The following is a 20,316-nucleotide window of genomic DNA, read 5'->3' as shown; positions in this document are numbered from 1 at the left end:
GTCTCCTCCACAGTTCAGTGACTGTAGTGGGTTTCTTGGCCATAACTTTGTCGCCAAGGATTTTCCAGAGGTTTTCTATTGGGTTGATTTCAGGACTCTGGGCAGGCCATGTCATTATTTCAATGTTTTCAGTTTCAAGGAATTGCTTTACCCATTTTGCTGTGTAACATGGAGCATTGTCCTGCATGAATACTGCGGGCTGATTGGGTGATGAACGCAGGGAAGGTGAGCAATTCCAGCTGCAGTGTGGAAACGATTATCCATTGAGATCCTCCGCAGTATCCTGTCCTCTCTTGTATTTGTCTTCCGTGGACGACCAGCCTTCTTGGGGGACTTGAATGAGTTTGTGATGATGTAAAGATTCAATATTCTTGAAATAACAGATTTGGAACGACCAGCTTGTCTTGCTATGGCTGATAGGGTCATCCCTTTGGCTTTCATCTGGACAACCTGCTGCCGGAGGCTTTCAGTCACTTTAGAATGGTCCACCATCTTGCAGAGTCAGTGAAACTGAAAGTTAGGCTGCCAGGTAAATAGGGGTTGACAGATAATCAGTGAAATTAGCACCAGGTGCCAGATTAACACCAATAACTGGGAGGTATCTGAAAGTGTTCTCTAATTTTGATCAGTGTGTTTTCTGCAAAATAATGTTTTTTGTTGAAATGCCTTAGTTTTTTTTGTGGAAAAGGTGTTCTGGTAGCATGGTATAGACGGGACAAAAACTCCTTCAACTGTTGAGCAGTGAAGATGACGTTATTTCAGAATTGTTCAATTATTTATAAATTGTTCTCTAATTTTGATCGCCAGTGTATATATATATATATATATATATATATATATATATATATATATATATATAATTATTTTGTGGGTGTTCGGGATTTTCAGTCTGAGAGGAAGATCCCAGGTTTGAACCTCACACAGATTGAGTTATTATTTTCCCTTGGTGTCAAGACGTTTAATACTATTGGTTTAAATTTCTTTTTGTGTGTGTCATCATTATAACGGATATAATAAAAAATGCTTTGTGTATTACTTTGTATTGTGGAACTCTTTACCCTCTGACATTCGCAATGCAGAATCCCTGAGCATTCTTAAATCATCTCTTTAACTTACTTCAGGGTAGCTTTTATTTGAGTTTTAGATTTATTACTATTATTATTTTATGTGTTTTTAATTATTCTTACATTTTTTTGCATTCATCCTTGTATGTATTTTTTACTGCTGCGCATTTTATGTCTGTAAAGTGCCTTATGATGCTACTTTTAAAGGCGCTATATAAAAAAATAAAGTTTATTGTTATTTATTGTAGATAAATATACAGCATAGCAACCAAATTATTGGTTAACTCAAATTATTAAATGTTTCAACCATATTATTTTGCAAAAAGGGATTATTAAGCACAATTTTTGCAAACACTTAACAACATAAAAGAGTCTCATTATAAAGTGGATTAAAATAAACAGTGAGAAAAAGACTACTAGCTACTAAACTACCGTTAAAGTTTTAAAAAAATATAACTGAAGTAGTTAATTTGATTTAATAAAATGATTACAACTACGATTTAACACGATGTTAGGCATTCCAGTGAATATTTCAACATGTGATAGACCTCATTAACATGTCAAAATGCTCATGTTTAAACTATTAAGCTAAACTTAAGCTTGTAAAGTAAAGATAAAATAATGTAAATAAAATAGGTCTTCAAGCATTTGGCGCTGTGACGAACACCTCAGCAAATACGATGTATATGTTCTTAAGTTGAAATAATAAATAATTATTCAATGTATTTTGAAGTGCCAACGATATTAATATTGTGCATGTTCATTATCACCATATATTGAGTGTAAAGAGAACCGTACTTCCTTATGTTGAGGTAACCGGCTTTCTGGATAAGGGCGCGACTGACGGCAGCTTGATCGTGGTCCGGCATGTAGACAGAGTCATCCACAGATAGCAGCTCTCTCTGAGACGAGCGCATCACCTCTGCATCAATATCCAACTGAGACTCAATGCTGAAGAGGAGATACAGAGTATGAGCCAATCACAGAACAGAATGAGCCAATCACAGCGCACAAAGTGTGAGTCAATCTAATCATAGACACACAAACAGGATATAAGCAGAGGGACAGAGTGAGAGCCAATCACAGAGCAGAAGGAGCACAAAGAAAAATTGTGGGCTAATCACAGACATGAAGCAAAATAAGCCAATCATAAACACAGACCACTGAGCTTGAGCCAATCACAGACCACAAAACAGGGAACAACAGAGACAGCGTGAGAGCCAATCACAGGGCAGAAGGTGCACAAAGGAAAGCGTGAGCCAATGACAGGCACAAAGCAAAATGAACCAATTATAGACACAGAACAATCACAGAATAGGAGCCAATCACAGAGACAGAGAAGATTGAGCCTATCCAATCACAGCATCCAATCATAGGCCGCATTTACACTGCACTGTTCAAGGGACCCAATTCCAATTTGTTTCTCCCATGTGGCACAGATCGGATATGGTCCATGTAGTGTAAGCAGGAACAAATCACATGGATTCTGATTTACTCAAATCAGATTCAGGCCTTGTTCATATGTGGAAATTTATCCGATATGAATCGGATCTGTGGACTCGTGTCTGCAGTGTAAGCAGGTAGATCGGATTTTCACCTGTCAATGTGAGTCGCGCGTCATTAAAACCCATAGCGAATGACGTCAAGTTTGACGCTTTCATTTCAGAACAGACTTCAGCAGAGTCCCAAACCTTTAATCTCAGACACGAGGACTTAAACAGCTGTTATATTGTCATAAAGCACAGCTCTTTAAGCATGTTAATAAGAGTGAGAGAGCGCAATGTCCGCTACGTAACCAATATTAACTAATATAAAACTAGTGCATAAATCACGCCATGGACATTACATTAAGATGCCCAAAGGTTTAAAAAAAGCCTATATATCAAAAGAAGATGGACTAATGAGAACCTTTCTGTCATAAACTATAGTAAAACAGCTTGTCAAAAGCTGCGAACAGATTACATACAGGAATAGAGAAAACGCGCTCTTTAATTATCAGCTGTTAGTCAGCGCCCGCTCTTTTTTTCCTGGTCATTGCGCCTTTACCATGTGCTGTGTAAATGCAGACGATCGGATACGAGTCACTTTTAAAAGATGATGTAAGCAGGTCATCAAACAAATCAGATACAGTCACAAAATCAGAATTGATCATCAAGATCTGCAGTGTAAATGCAGCCATAGACGCAGAGCTGGAGTCAATCAGACAGAAAGCACACAAAGTCTCATTCCCTCGAATATCCTTGATTTAAAAAATTAACTAATTAATCACACTTTTTTGTAATTAATCATGATTAATCGCGAAAAGCCATATTTATTACAGGAATAAAAACACAGGCATGTAAATGACATTTGAATTTCAAAACAATCAATGCTAATAACAAACTAAATTGATTTCCATGTTGGATTCTAACTGGACTACAAAAAAAAATCCAAAATACAGGTACTGCAAATATGGAAAATGGAAAATTATAATAATAATAAGGTATTGAATACAAACAGTTGCACTCATTGTAAAGTTGTATTGTGAGCTGAGGACATTAATTATAAAGTAGAAACAATTTTGTTTTGTCCTCTTAACATTTAGCCAGTTGCTAGGACAGTACAGTCTATTGACATTATCAGGGGACAATGTGGCCAAGGGGTACATCAAAGGCACGTACCAAAGACTATAGACTTCTTACAGGGACTTTGGTCATACCATCTCTACACATTTAATTCTAAACAGCTTGGAGGGATAGGGACACCGCAAAGACTATAGAATACATATAGAATGCCTTTAAGAGACTTTGGACACTGTCAGCGATGTCAGGCGTTTGCTCTTGTTGCTAGTAAAAGCACACACACGCACACATAGGCCAATCCCAATTCTCTTTTTGTACCCCTACCCCTTCTTCTTCCCTTTCCCCTTGGTCCTTGAAGGGGAAGGGCTTCAAAATTTACCCCTAAGAATTGGGACAGCACTACAGCACCAGCACACGTCATCATATGTGATCGCGAGCTCTTAATTCATATGAGATCAGACGATGGCGACTGCTGTAGTTATTATAGTTGTGTTATGTTTTGGTATTTCTCTTCAGGAAATCATTATATATTATATATTATGTTCTCAGAACGATATAATGTGGCAATGAGATCGTAATGTACTGCGCATTTACACCCTGGCCATATTCATCTATGTAAACACATAGCATTAACATTAACATTATAGCAGACACTGTAAAAAGCTCATTCTCAGCCATTAGACTTTTCTGACAGGGGATTCCAGTGTCATCGAGTGTCAGAATGTTGTGGGACTGCTGTACAGGAGTTATGATTATGGATTATAGGTAACGATATTTAGCGGTTTTTATTTTTGCGTTTTTTTTTTAAGCATGATGGTAAAACACGAACACGGTTATGAATATATTAAAAGGTGTTTGTTCGTTGTAAAAATTCGTAATAATGACAAAAATTACTAATTTGTGCATCTCCTTACTTCCGGGTGCAGCAATACTGCTGTTGTGGCTGGTGTATTCTGGGAAATTTTCTTACCCCTTGGTTTCGACTGACGTCCTGAAAAATCTTCGTATGAAGGGGTGTATACCCCTTCCCTTAACCTTACACCTTCAAGCTAAAAATAATTGGGACACCACTACCCCTTTACGGGAACGCGCAAAACGAGGGGTAAGTGGAAGGTCTAAGGGGTAGAATTGGGATTGGGCAATATACACACACACACAGAGAGAGAAAGACAACGCGCGCAGTACAGTGCACCCGGTGAGCAACTCTCTTCAGATTCATCAACACGCACGTTCGCGTTCATCAAATTTGAGTCACGAAATGCGGAGGTTTTTCTTTCCATTCGCCATGCGGTATCAAACTCCATTAAAACTACATTCTTCCAGTAGTCCTTACTTCATATTTTCATCCAATAATTGTCACGGGGCATGAACAATATGTTGCTGAATTAAAGTGAACTGCTGATCTGCAGTTAAAGTCGAAAGATTAAAAATGAAACTGGAGGAGACGCTGGATAGCCTGGTGATGCGACATCAATTGTTTTATACTGAAACTTTCCTTCTAAAGCTTTTCCTTGGTCTTATCCATATTTCTTTGCACGTTAAACACATGTCGGCCACAACAGGAAATAAAAAAAAAACTGCAACTGCGTTAATTGCGTTCATTTGTTAACGTTAAATTTAAAAAACGTTAAGTGTTAAATATTTCTAATTAATCGCATGCGATAACGCGCTAATTTTGACGGCTCTAGTTTAAATGTAAAGCCCTAAACTCTTGAGCACTTGGGAACTACACTGTTACACAATCACAATCTGGGACATGCGAGTGCTGTGGTGGACATATGAAGCCGACACGCTCCATTGGTCTAAATCGAGGGATCAAGGGTATGTCCATGTGCTTCCCTCATTCACTTGACGAAATGAAACACTTTAAAATGTCAGCAAGGACTCCCCAGAGATAACAAGTGAAGGGAAGTTGACAAGTGCGTGTGCAGCCAATCAAAGAACAGAGCAAAATGAACCAATCGCAGACAGAGTGTAGGTCATGTAAGAAACAAAGTGTGGTACCTCTCATTCATGTTGGACACAGAGTTGAGAAAACCGTCCAGCTTCTTGGACACCAGCTCCATTCCCTTCTTGAAGAAATTGATCTGCGGAAATCAAAGCGGATTGATGAATATTCATCTGGAACGCTCATAAACGAGATCAAACAGGATAAAACAGTCCTGATCAGACTGGTGTGCAGTTTGAAGTCTGACCTGAGCGTGTGTGTATCCCAGCATGGGCTCCAGCATAGCCACTCTCTTCCTGTACTGCAGCGCATTCAGAGCACAATAATACTGCATAGCCGCTTGGTGTTGCTTCCTGCGTGAATACGCCACCTCTCGCACCACCTCCGCTTTCACCTGTCCACACACACACACACACACACACAGCATATTAGTTTTCAGTGAATTCTGGGGACTTTTCATTCACTTCTATTCTATTTATACCGACTAAACAACATTTTCAAGCCCTACACCTAAGCCTGCCCCTCAGCAAAACATCTGTTTGCATTTTACTTTCAGGTAAACATATTTTAGTTGGTTTATATTCAAGGTTGAACACACAATGATAAAAAGGACAGATTTTACCATGCCTGTGAGCAGGGCTCGACGTTAACTTTTTGATCACCAGCCACTGTGGCTAGTAGTTTTTCTACATTACTAGCCACCCGCCATTTTCACTAGCCACGATTTTGTTGATGCAAAAATATATTTTTATGCATAAATTTAACTTTTTCATGGTAAAATTACTTAATTTAGATATTGTATTATGTCCACATGACTTCATTTCACGGTTTTGTGTGTTGTGTGTGACTTTGCTCAATGAGCATAAGCAAATTGGTAGTGGTTTCATAGTGTTGTATCAAATTTTCCTCTGGCTACATCAACAACAAAAAAATTCTTAGCCACAAATTGCAAATAGTTCAACATCGCTTCTCTTAAAAAAACTATTGACATTTCAAAAATATTATGTCATGTATCTAGAACACAGTAGTCTATCCTGGCTAAAGGTCTCAGATCATCAGTTCACTACATAAATGGGAAGTTATTCTCCTATAGGCGAATTACCATGTTTGTAAACATTCAGGAGGTGCGCTCAGTGAGTTTGCAATAAAAAAAACGGGAGCGCAAGCATTTACAGTGAGGGAATGACATCTGATGTGGTACAGAGTTTGTTGTTGTATTAGAGATAAGTTATATTGATAACATATTATATATATTATTTACATAATGCTTTCAGCGTATTATAACAGCTTATCACCCAGTGATAAGCACAGTTATTCTGCAAAATGAACGTTAAAGTGAGCGGCATTCACCTGACAGGTCCATTTGCGATAGCATCCTCTCAATGGGTATTGGATAAGACGAAATGACCAAGCATCCAGCCCGAAATGCAAAACTATCTCACTGAAACTCCAAGTGATTTTACAAGAGAGAAGGTAAAGGCCTACACGTCTTTGGATGCCAACAGATTTGTTCTGTGTGGTCATGTGCAAGAAATAATGTTCCATGATTACCAGATTCAACACTATGTAGTGCTAAAAACTGATGTTCTGCCAAGCCAAAGACAAGGAAAGAAGACGGAGCTTTACAAGTCCTGGGTAATCATCAACAAGAAAAAACACCTGCATTCTGACAGCGAACTGCTTCTGTACGGCAGGGTATGTGAACTTACTTTCCACATTTCATTCTTAGCACATTTAACCACATTTAACTGTTTTTGCTGAAAGCATTGCTGTGATCAAAAATGAGTAATGTGTATGATTCAGCATAGCGTGAGCTTACCTGATATAAAAGAAGAGCTGCAGAGTCGAGCATTTTTAAATAGGTCCTCACTCCATTCAGCTCTTCTGATAGCTGTTAGCCAAAGACGTCTGCGGTTGGCATTAAAAGCAGTGTGGTGTACGGTAAAACTAAAGTTTTCTATTTTTGGACTTTTGATTTTGGCATCCTACCGCACAACACGACATGTTTGCTATTGCAACTGGTCTTTTTTTGCAACCGGTATGCGCGGTTGAACTTGTGTGATGTCATGTGTGACGTAGGTTGGTAATTAACCTATTAAAGCAATGTTACTGTAAAAGATGATAACTCAACCATACTAGCATTCACGATCACAAAGTGAAGAGCGGGGGAAGGGGGGGGGGGGGGGGTCTGGTGGTTGGCGATAAAAAAGTGAATGGACACTTTCATTCATTTGAGAGGCAAGAGAAAAAATGGCATGTGCTCTGCAAAGGTTGAGCTCTACCTGTGCACATGGGCCCATTAACACTCGAAAAGCTGCAACCACTGCTGCTTAAATAAAACCCCTTTTTTGTTTAAATCTCAAGCTTTTGAAAGTGATGCACGAACATTTGTTCAGTCTAGTTCAAAGAGAACTGATCGCAGAATTTGCATTTTCCAGGCACAGTTAAACACTCGCGCACATTACATCACCTGTGCGTGCGACACTAAAGAATCGCCTGTGTCTCAATGCGTGCGTGATCCTCCTCTCATTCGGTATTCACCTGAATTCTTTTGCTCATGCGAACACAATTCTCGAGGGCCATCTTTATTATTGAACCCTGCTTTTAAGAAAATTTAAAAGTTAGATTTTCAACCAAAGTGGCTAGTGGGAGTGTCTGTCTAAACCACCACAGCTAAAATCTACCTGCGTTTGGTGGGTTGGTGGATGTTAATGTCAAGCCCTGTTTGTGAGCAGTTTGGAGACCAAATATCCAAACAAGCATGGTGAAATGACAGATTTTACCATGCTTGTATGGAGACCAAATAAAGAAACCAGCATGGTAAAATGACAGATTTTACCATGCTTGTATGGAGACCAAATATAGAAACCAGCATGGTAAAATGACAGATTTTACCATAATTGTGCGGAGACCAAATATACAAACATGCATGGTAAAATGACAGATTTACCATAGTTGTGTGAAGGTCAAATATTCACATGAGCATGGTAAAATGACAGATTTATCATGGTTGTGTGGAGACCAAATATAGAAACAAGCATGGTAAAATGACAGATTTTACCATGGTTGTGTGGACACCAAATATCCAAACAAGCCTGGTAAAATGAGAGATTTTACCATGGTTGTGTAAACACCAAATATCCAAACAAGCATGGTAAAATGACAGATTTTACCATGGTTGTGTGGAGACCAAATATTCACACAAGCATGTTAAAATGAAAGAGGGCGGGACATCGAGTAGCTCCAAAAAGCAGCCAATAGCGTTTTGTTTTATCACTGCTCAGCCAGTGAGAGTGGTTGAGTTCAAGCGCATCAAAAGAAAAGCAAATGACAGGCGTCTTGAAGGGGCTGGGGCATGTCAGACACTAGAGAGCATTTGATCGATCAAGATTTGATGAGAAACTGAAGTATGAGGTGACGTGAAAAAAAACCTTGATGCATTTAGGCGGAAGTGACGAACTACAAGCGTTACATGTTAATATATCAGTTTACCATCTTCTTAACGCGATTGTTTTGTACTAGCTTATAGATATCCTTGAAAACTAACATACTGATGCTAACATCTAGAAAACGTTCACTACACCTTTAACTGCTGAATGCTGCGTTCTGATTGGTCAGTTTGGTTTAACAGCTCAACACTGACGTTTACCTTCTCGTTTTCTCTCTTTTTAGGCAAACGGCTGTATTTCACCATGGCGGCTTCATGCTCTGAGGAGAAAAAGACAGACAGATGAGGGGTTTTTTTTTGGAATATAAATATTTTTCAATGATCCACTTTTAATAAAATGATATTACAATCTTTATACCATCAGTGGCGATGCAGAAAATCTCCTTTAGTGTGCTGATCTCTGAAAACACACACAGACACACACATCCCAGCATCATCAACTTCTCATTTGTGAAATAAAAACACATTAAAAGAGTAGAAACATAAGTGAAAAATAACTATAGTTGAATAATTAGAGAGTCTTAAGCCTAGTTCACACAGCCGTTTACACTACATGACTTGATTTTGTGTCTTTTAATCGTTGTGGTGTTCACACTACGTGACACTACCTAAATGATTCACAAGAGGGGGGTCACACACTACATGATCTGACAACAACTCATTCGCCAACAGCTCAGTCTAGCTACCAAAGCACAGCCAATGAAATTGAGGGAGGAGTCGTCAGAAAAAGCTGAACACTATTGGCTGCTTGTGTGCTGACATCACTGACAGAGTTTCAAGTTTTCAAGGGAGCATTTAAAAACATCATCAGTCAGCTGATGCATTAGCGGATCAATCGCTCATCTGCAAGGTTCAGGTGAATAGATATACAGAGAGTTTTTAATTTTTGTAACTTAATAACTCTTTGAAATAAAACATATCTATAACACCCTGGCGTTTCCTAAATATCTGTGTACTTCTTTCTAACATTGTTGGTTGTTTTAATTACAAAACAGTAAAGAACTGAGCATTTCTACCTTTAATTACCAGTTCAAAATGACTGCATGCATGTCTGCTACTTTTCGCTGTGACTTTAAATATGCGTGCATTTTTGCCTAGCAACTTCCTGCTAACATAAACATAACTTTCTGGTAGCAAAAACATAAATTTACTTCAGATATATCTTTCAAAACAGCATATCCTGTGCAGGGAAATAGCTCCCGTTAAGAAAGTGAAAATGAAAGCGAGGCCCAGATCTTTGCTCATATTCTAGTATCGTAACTACATATTTATAGGCTGTATTACCAAAAAAAGATAATATTTGTAGGGTAATGATGTCATAAAATGTGATGACAGACATTCAACGCTTAATTTTAATATCTCAATAGAATTTTGAATGGGAATATGATGTGAGAACGGTCAGAATGAGCAGTATGGTAATTCTAATAGTTGCAGAATGCTAGTTCCCCTGTTAATATAGCCTACTCTCGTGTTCATGATACTGCAGAATGAAGCGAGTGCATTGATGCAACTTCTGGCCAATCACAGACATTTCTGTTGAGCTCGAGCACACGGCCATTCAGCTCATGCTGATATGCTCTCTCATTGGCTGCAGCTCGTCACTACATCTGACCGCACGTGGGGTCGAGTCGGCGGACTGTTCTGGAATATTCAGCATGCTAAATATTGGATTTCTGTCTGCGAGGTGTTTGCGATGCTTCAGCGAGCCTCTTTGACACGTTGTTCAGTAGTTCACACATAAAGACTGCCGAGCGCCTGCCGATTTTTTTGCGATCCCAGCCTGATCTGTCGGCGAGTTCGTTACCTTCCAAATCGGGCTCAAATCAGACTTAAAATCTTGTAGTGTGAACTAGGCTTTAAAGGCAAGACATAATAAACATCAGATAGATTAAAAAATATTAAAGAACACTGAAATATACTATGGTTGTCGCGATACTGGAATTTGGTACCATTCGATACTGAAGTTTTAAAAACGTCTATTTTCCCTAACATTTGAGCGCGTTCTTAAACAGCACTGATTTGCCATTGTGCTCACGTGCTCAACAGAAATGACTGTGATTGGCCGTGAAGGTCATCAGTTTACCGAACTCACTGCTGTTTAGTGTAAACACGTGTTAATAATGCCTTCACTTGAGACCGGCATGGCAGATTAATTTGTTGATCATTTATTTTAATTATATTATGAAGATACTGCTTACCAGTGCAGCCTGTCTCCTTCCTGCTCTCAGTAATGCAAACGTGTGAATAAATGTGTAAGAAATACATACATGTTAACTGTCACTTTAACGTGATCACGTGATTTTTCGTCAGGTTTTTTCTTCATCCGAACACATTTAACTCTGTCATAACTGCAGTATTTACACTCCTCCTTAAAATGTATAGCAGATGTGACTGTATGGGCTGCTTTTCGCTGCACTTCGCTGACAAAAAAAAAAAGAATATTGATCGTTCTCTATCTATGATGGTATTTGCAGACATTTGATAGACTTGTCCCTCACGCCTCATTTCTGTCGTCTACTACTATGGTAAGTGGACTGTGTGCACGCGAGTGATACTCTTATTTAAATCTGTCTTATGATAATACTATGTAGGCACATTTATTAATACAGTTTTAAAACTTTTACAACAACCGTAAAGCAAATCAAAATGTATTTATATACAGGTCTATACAGATGTGTTTGTGTATTTATTTGTTTATAATATAAAGCGTGGACTATAATATAATAAACCGAGAGATTAAATCTTTGTCATTGAGTATATTTCTAAAATTAAGCTTGAAAAGTTGTCTGTAGCAGGGTGGTGCTGACGTCACAGGCGAGCACCCTGAAGGCACTGTAGTTCGTTTATAGCCTAATGTTAGCTTTTAAGTTCTTGCGTTAGCATTTAAGATCCAAAAGTGCTCAAAGTTGTATTTTCGTGTGAGGATTATCCGGCTGGACAAAACATGTAAGTGTAATGAACAGTGTTTGAACACAGAGCTTATTATTCGCAATCTTCGAAAAGCCTATAGGAAAATCCTAAAGGGATTTTATTGAGGGAACCAGTTTCATGCTAACAGCCGATTAGCCTAGAAGTTGACGTCATAGTTCCTCCACTCTATTATAGAACTAAACAATATCATTATATCTGAATGACCTCCGGAATGAAGCAGTTAATGCTCCTCCTTGTGCACAATCATGAGCAATGAAGGCGCAAACCATCAATCAGCTCTTCTGCGTTGATAATGATGAACCTGACTGAGACATCCCCCCTCCTGGATTTACGCAAATCACAGGGGTCGCCCCATTGAGCTCAGAAAATACGGAAATCTGTATTTATTTGGAAGAATCACATCCCTGCGTACATAATATTTTAGTAATTAATTTTTAAGATCCTAGTATTCAGCTTAAAGCAGGGGTCCTTATTTCAGCAAAGAGCCATTTCAAATTTTTTTGGCAAATGCATTTTTTAAAGAGCCATTAGAGATATATATGAAGCATCACATGTTGAGCAAGTCCATGTATTAATAAAGGACAATTTGTAGAATTTCTTTCTTTTCACCACTCATGAACATTGTTGGAATTTTATGGCGCAAGGTTACCATCTAAATGTAAACGGCATGCTCATTATTGGTGTCGCGATTCAAGTTAGTCCACAGCGCTGCACGCGCATTGGTTGAAACGTCCTTTTATTCTTATTCTTATTCATTTTGCTGTAAAAATATACAATAAAAGGGTCATTTTAATTGTATTTTCAAAAGGAAACTGATTTTTAGTGACAGTTTTAATTTTTTATTGAAGGGAGACAGCTGGAGAGCCACATATTTTTGGTCAAAGAGCCACATGTGGCTCCCGAGCCATAGGTTCCCTACACCTGGCTTAAAGTTACATTTAAAGGCTTAACTAGGTTAATTTTGCAAGTCATGCAGGAGCTGATAATATTGACATAAAAAAAGTAAAAACTGATTTGATTTCAGATAACTAAAAGACGAAGGCCCAATCCCAATTCTACCCCTTAGCCCTTTCCCCAATTCTCTTTAGCTTGGAGGCGTAGGCCTAAGGGGAAGGGCTAGATACCCCTCGATTTTTTTAGGGACCACACTCGAAACCAAGGGGTAAGAAAATTTTCCAGAATACACCAGCTACAGCAGCAGCAGGGCTGCACACAGAATCAAGAGATGCACAAATTAGTATTTGTGGTCATTATTATGAATTTTTACAATAAACAAGCATGTGTTTTATCACATTTATATATTTATATTTATTTATATTAATCATAACTCCTGTATAGCAGTCCCACAACATTCTGACACTCGAATGCCCTGTCAGAAAAGTCTAATGGCTGAGAATGAGCTTTTTGCAGTGTCTGCTATAATGTTAATGTTGTTTTTGGTGTGTTTACATAGATGCATATGGCCACTGTGTAAATGCGCAGCACAGTTACGATCTTATTGCCACATTAGATCATTAAGAGAACATGATATATGCCTTCAGTGATTCCCTTAAGAGAAATACCAGAAAATAACACAACTATAATAACAACAGCAGTCGCCATCGTCTGATCTCATATGAAGCAAGAGATCGCGATTGATCACATATGGTGCTGTAGTGCTGTCCCATTTCTTAGGGGTAAGTTTTGAAGCTGTTTCCCTTCACACTCGGCGAAGGGGTACCAAAATAGAATTGGGATTGGGCCATTATGTGTGTTTTAAGCTAAATATATATATTTTCTTAATTATAGTAGGAAAATACAAACATTTCATTATTCAGTAATTGAAACAAAGCAATTCAAATGAATGGTGAACGAAAACTATATGAGATTGTACCAGTGAGGTCCTTCTCTCTGAACTGCACCATAGGAAACACCATCTTGTCTGCGATCTGTGTGGACAGTTCAGAGTGCAGAGCGTTCAGCTGGAGAGAGAAACCAACAGATGTCAATTAGATGCTATTAAAACATTATTAATATTAACATAAACTGAATCATTCTGACAGTAGAGGAAAATGAGAGTCACTCTGAACTGCTGCTGCTTTACTTTTTAGCCTGAGTAACATGAACTAACATTTGGCACAATGTGAGGCGACTGGTGAAGGTCATGTGATCAGGCTGAAGGTCTTGTGACCAGGTGATCTCGCCATCTTGGCAAACATCAGACCTCCTGCCTGAGAGCAACAGCACAGAGCAGATGCTCGCTACACTGATGGACACACACTCTCACACAGTCACTCACTAACAGACATACACACTCACGTGCATCCATGCACGCACAAATGCGCACGAACACACTCACGTATGCAAGCACTCACTCACTCACTCACTCAAGCATGCGCACACACACACACGTGCTCACAAACACACACTCACATGCCCGCAAAAACACAAATACATGTGCACGTTCACGCATGCACTCACATACCCACACACACACACACACACACACACACACACACACACACACACACACACACACACACACACACACACACACACACACACTGAATCACACACACAGACATACACACACACACGCCCGAAAAAACACAAATGCATGTGCACGGTCTCACACACACACACACACAAACAAACAGACAAAAACACACTCGTGCAAGCATAAACACTCACATACCCACACACACACACACACTCTCACTGAATCACGCACACAGACATACACACACACGCCCGCAAAAACACAAAAGCATGTGCAAGGTCACGCATGCACACACTCACACACAGAAAAACCCACTCATGCATGCATAAACACTCACTCACATACCCACACACACACACACTCACTGAATCACGCACACAGACATGCACATACACACACACACACACACCTGAAAAAACACAAACTCATGTGCACAGTCTGCAGAGTCACGCACACACACACACACACAGACACATGCTTGCATGCAGACTCACATTCCCTCTCACAAAGACACACACTCATGCATGCATGCACACATAAACACTCACTCATACACACAAACAGACATATGCAGACACACATGCACCCACTCACGTACACACACACACACGCCCTCTCACTCACCTCTTCCACGCTCTTGGCGAACTGCTGTAAAGTGCTGATCACCTCTTCATCTCCTTTGGCCAAAGCAAAGTTCTGCACACACACACACAAACAGAGCATCGGGTCAGACTGATCAGAAACACATCAGACATTCAGAATATCCCAGAATTCCTCATCACAGCCCTCACCTGTTTCTCGTACTCCAACAGCTGCTTCGAAAGCTGTTCGGTCGCCAGAGCCATTTCATTCTGCAAAGGACATTTACATATCAGTACACACACACAAACACATTTATGCTAACAGATAACAACAACTTAATGAGAATATATTTACAAAACACATATATATACTACCTGACATAAGTCTTGTCATCTATCCAAGTTTTAGGAACAATAAATAATAACTGGACTTCTTGTTGATCATTTGGTATCAGAAGTGGCTTATATGAAAGGCAAAGACCTCTAGATTACGCTTATTTGACCAAAATAAAATATGATCATGCCTTGATTTTGAATTATTGAATTAGTACAGTAAGGTCTGACTTTGCTTAGACAAAAGTCTTGTTAATTAACAGAAATAATGTCCAGTATAGAATATAAAGTCATGCTGCAGTGGAAACAGAATGAATATTGTGTCTGACTCCATCATGAGCTTGGAGGACTGCATCCATACATCTCTGCAATGACTCAAATCACTCATTAATAAAGTCATCTGGAATGGCAAAGAAAGCGTTCTTGCAGGACTCCCAGAGTTCATCAAGAATCTTTAGATTTATCTTCTATGCCTCCTCCATCTTACCCCAGACATGCTCAATCATGTTCACATCTGGTGACTGGGCTGGCCAATTCTGAAGCACCTTGACCTTCTTTGCTTTCATGAACTTTGATGTGGAGGCTGAAGTGTGAGAAGTATTATTTCACTTATGAAACTTGAAATAATTAGCATATATTAAGGGTTTACATTGACATATTTAGGGTTATAACTGATTATAAGTGATTAATCAAGGTGTTTTTATGCACAGTTTGTCAGTGAAGCCAGTTCTAGTAAACCTTTCATTGCTCACAGACTTGCTATGCAAAAACATGTTTACAAAGACGATTCCTGGGTGTCCTCTTTGTGTGTATTTGGAGTTTCGGCATGAGAGCACCCTCTGGCATTTAGAAAAAAATGTACCAATTATCACACAACTGTGCTTCCCTGACAACATGTGCGATTTCATTTCAATCAAGGCCTTTTATCATTTAAAGGTGCAGTGTGTAAATTTGACACCCAGTGGTTGAACTAGGTATTGCACATCTTGTTTAAAACACACGCAACCGCAGGTTGCCAGATTGACGACTCAACAGCAGTGTGCCTGACTGTCGAGCCTAAATGCTGATTTAAACGGTGTTGTAAATAAAAGCAACGGCATGCGATGGAAGGAATATTTTCCATATTAAAAGGAGTTTTTGTCCTAACCAACACCTGAAGTATATATTTTAGAAACGGCTTCTATTTCTAGCAGATGAATAACCGAAAACTGACAATGATCACCTCAGGAACACCTCATGTTCTTTACTCAGTGTTAAATGCTAATAATGTGAGTTTGAATGCCATTTTTCATGACATTTATTGCCATACTACTGAAAACAGCAGCAGATAGTTCACTTCAGATCTTTAAAATAAAATGTTTAAGATTGAACTTTAGACTCAAAACCAACACATATCTGTGATTCAGCATCTACATTTAATAATGTTAAAGAGGGTTAGTTTTATTAATTAGATTATAAACCTTACCATTTCGTTGGTGTGCAGTGAGTGCACTATTCTGGATTTCTGAATGGCTGTATTTAAATTTCTGTCATGTTTCGACCGGTGCAAACAGCCAAATTGTTTATCACTGCAAATCTCGTCACGTAGCGTGTTGTTAGAACACGCGGTTACAATCTAACCTGCTCACCTAATGTTTACATTCATAATATTTATATTATTTGCTAATTAATAACCTCATGTAGTACTCTAAATCTGCATCTCATTGCGGAGTCTGATACTGTCCACCAGAGGTCGCATTTCGGTCGCAGACGCACACTTTGAGAGGCTTCCTGACTGAATTAATAAAATACGCTGTTTTCCACCAAGGCAACCCGGCGTGCTGAAATATAATTGGCTAAACTGGCAGTGGGCAGGTTAAAGGGACCAAAACAGAGAAAACTAAATTCCGGCATGTAACGCACATTTTCAAAACAGAATAACTGATTTTAGCATTGCTTTTCAGATAAACAAATATGTTCACTTAGCATGTTTCTTAAATATCTGCAAACATATTATGGTGTTTTTATGCTTTACAGGAGTCAAAAACTTACATACAGCACCTTTAATAATATAATATGTAAATGTAATATTTAATTATGCTTCTATGTTTCTCCCATAGTTTCATAGTTTTCTTCTCTATATAGTTTCAAGAAGAAAATAAGTCCGGCCCCTGTGGCCTTGGTGACATCATCAGACAAGGAAATTTGTTTCATAGGTGGAGAAAGTTTGCTAAATAATCTGTTTCATTAAAATACTTTTCCTCTCTTCGTCTACATTAAGCTGCTTTGATACAATCTACATTGCAGAAAAAAAGTGGAATGAAATAGAAATAAAATAATTAATTAAATTGTGCACGATAAAGTAGTAGTACACTACATTTCGCTGTCGAAGTCAATGTAGAAGTGTGCATACCTGTGCTCCAAACACTCTCTGCATAGACTGGAGCAGCTGGTTTGTGTAGTTTGTGAGAGTTCCTGCATCCTCCTCGAACACACTGAGCAAGGACCTTGTCTGAAACAGCAACCAATAAAGGACGCATAAAAACATCCGTTTTTAACAGCGTATTTAAAGGGACAGTTCACCCAAAAATGAAAACCAGCTGTTCATTTACTCACCCTCAGGTCATTCAAGATAGTTTTCCTCAGTAGAAATGAACGAATTTTAGATACTTGTTGATTCATAAAGTACAAATAAATGATAACAGTACTTTTGTTTTGAGAGTAAAAACAACAACAACCAGGAAAAACTAACAATAATGTCTTGTGAAGCGAAACACAGTAAAATAATGTTCAGTTTCTACTCAACTTTGTTTCATAAGAGCTCAGTGTACCATCAGAAGACACTGGTAATCATTTTGTTTAGCCTGTATGTGGTTTTTTTTGACTCTCAAAGTGTTTTTAGCCATTAATTAGCATTTTATGATGAATCAAGAACTGCTTAAAAGCTTTCTTTAATGCTCTACTAAAGAAAAAACAGCAGCTACACTTTGGATGACCTGAAGGGGAGCAAATGAATAGCAAATTTTCACTTTTTTGCTAGCTATGCTTGTTAGCACTGGTGCGTTGTGAATCGATTGAGGTAAAGTTGGTTTTATATTCGCAAAATTGTTAATTTTTTTAACAGTGGCAACTTGTGACACGCTCTCTATATCGTTTACGATGCTACTTTGAATATTTCTGTCTAAAAATCACATGTAAATATGACTTCAAAACAACATTAGCTCATTTAATTGACTGCTAATGTTGTACTTTGATAGTCATTGGCTGCTAATATGAGCTCACTATTTAGAATGGAGAAAGTCCAAATGTGCGACTATTAAACCAACTTTACCCTAATTGTGAAGTGTGATGGGTGTAAGCGCAGGTGTGTTCAGCACAGACTTCTGGGTGTGTTTCTAACATGCAAACAAAGCAATCGACCAGGCGGAGACTACTATCTGTAGGTTCACAATCTCCAGCACAGAGCATTATGGGCTGTGATGACTCAGATACATAACTCTTGCTTATGAAGTAAATCATTAGTTCAGTCAGAATATCACAAGTATGTAGGAGAGGTTGGACTGTTTGATGAACTGCAATACTATGAACATGCAAATTAGGCCTATTTAAGTTTATTGCAGTCAAAAAATATACAATACATAAAATAATAGATGAAAGGCTTTCTTAGAAACGTTTCACTGGATTTCTAATACATGTTAGACGCTAATATGACGACCATATGTTGTTATTTTAACATAACGTTGATGTTTCAAATATGATACGTGCTTAAATGTATTAGTATTAGACATAAGTGGGTTTGACCACATAAACAACACCACAGTCCGCCCATACAGGCCAATTTCATTCACAACTTAACTACCAGCAACACATTTACAACTTTAAAGCCTGAAAGCATAAAACACAACGCGTTTGTAGCGTCAGACGCACGTATATTTGACACGCGTCTCTAATATTTATAAACATATGACCAACATACGTGCACGATGCGTCTCTTCTATGGCCTTTATTTGAGAAAGCAGCTCTTTAGAAATGAACCTAAACATGCAGTTACGTGAACTAAACGAGCTGAGGTGATCCTCCACTTCATTTTGCTCAAACTTTTGATGTTTTATTTAGATTAGCTTTCGCGGACGCGCTGCGACCAGCGACAGACACGCGTCTGCAACGCAAAACGCACAAATCCAAACAGTTTTGAGAGCTAAAGCGATGCACAGTGATCCAGCAAACAAACATTTACCTGCGGACTGTCCTGCAGGGCCTCCTCGAGTAATAATTTGTGATGAACCGCCGGCATCTTTCGCGTTGGGGACGGTGGGAATGGAATATACAAGTAGGACTACATTTCCCCGCGTACGCCTGGACAATGGCGTTCCGGAAGTGCATTTGTGTGGCATCCTGGGAAATGTAGTGCTTTTTTTCCCCTGCTACAAAAATATGCATGAATGAGCATCATTAATAATAATAATACAACAAAATCAAAAACGACGTGACACTCAAAACATATATGATACGATATAAGAAAAGCTAAAGTGTTATGTAGATGGGAAAATTTGCTAACTTCTATCTGACAAACATACACTCTGCTAGCACATAGCCATATAATATATAGCTATATGGATAGAAAGTAAATGTATGAATGAAGAACTAAATAGACAGATGAATTGAATGGTATATTTAAGATCCACAGAGTTCTTGCATTGAAATTAGCGTGTTTTTGTTCAGTTTTACTCTCCAGGACTGACTGAGCGGTCTTATAAAACAGTCTTATAAAACAGATATGTATTTTAGCACAAATGGCTGATATTTATGGCTAAAAACAATGAAAGAACTCTTGTGTGTGGGGATGTTTGATACTGACATTCTATTTAATGGCTTTCTGCTTGTGCTGTGTCATTTTTTTCTGGTATGTTGTAGTCGGGTCAGGATTTATGAGCTGGATGCATTATGTAAAGTCCAAAATTAACCACGACAACACATTACAGGTTTATTAAA

General features: G+C 38.6%; 1 protein-coding gene across 1 annotated transcript in view; it reads right to left on the bottom strand.

Moving 5' to 3' along the window:
• Nucleotides 1–19,655, bottom strand: part of appl2 (adaptor protein, phosphotyrosine interaction, PH domain and leucine zipper containing 2) — a 34,407-nt gene extending 14,752 nt beyond the window's left edge. The window contains exons 1-10 of the mRNA XM_056452097.1: nt 19,562–19,655; nt 17,738–17,836; nt 15,223–15,282; nt 15,056–15,127; nt 13,826–13,913; nt 9,380–9,421; nt 9,223–9,281; nt 5,821–5,967; nt 5,630–5,712; nt 1,863–2,015 (exon numbers count right to left, since the gene is read on the bottom strand). Of these exons, the coding sequence (XP_056308072.1) occupies nt 1,863–2,015; nt 5,630–5,712; nt 5,821–5,967; nt 9,223–9,281; nt 9,380–9,421; nt 13,826–13,913; nt 15,056–15,127; nt 15,223–15,282; nt 17,738–17,836; nt 19,562–19,618 (860 nt within the window). The 5' untranslated portion in view covers nt 19,619–19,655. The remainder of the gene's footprint in view (nt 1–1,862; nt 2,016–5,629; nt 5,713–5,820; nt 5,968–9,222; nt 9,282–9,379; nt 9,422–13,825; nt 13,914–15,055; nt 15,128–15,222; nt 15,283–17,737; nt 17,837–19,561) is intronic.
• Between the last annotated feature and the right edge of the window lie 661 nt (nt 19,656–20,316).

The sequence above is a fragment of the Danio aesculapii genome, chromosome 25 (genome assembly GCF_903798145.1).
Source record: "Danio aesculapii chromosome 25, fDanAes4.1, whole genome shotgun sequence".
Taxonomy (NCBI): Eukaryota; Metazoa; Chordata; class Actinopteri; order Cypriniformes; family Danionidae; genus Danio; species Danio aesculapii.
Note: the sequence above shows the minus strand (reverse complement) of the source record. Positions and strands in the feature narration are given on the sequence as shown.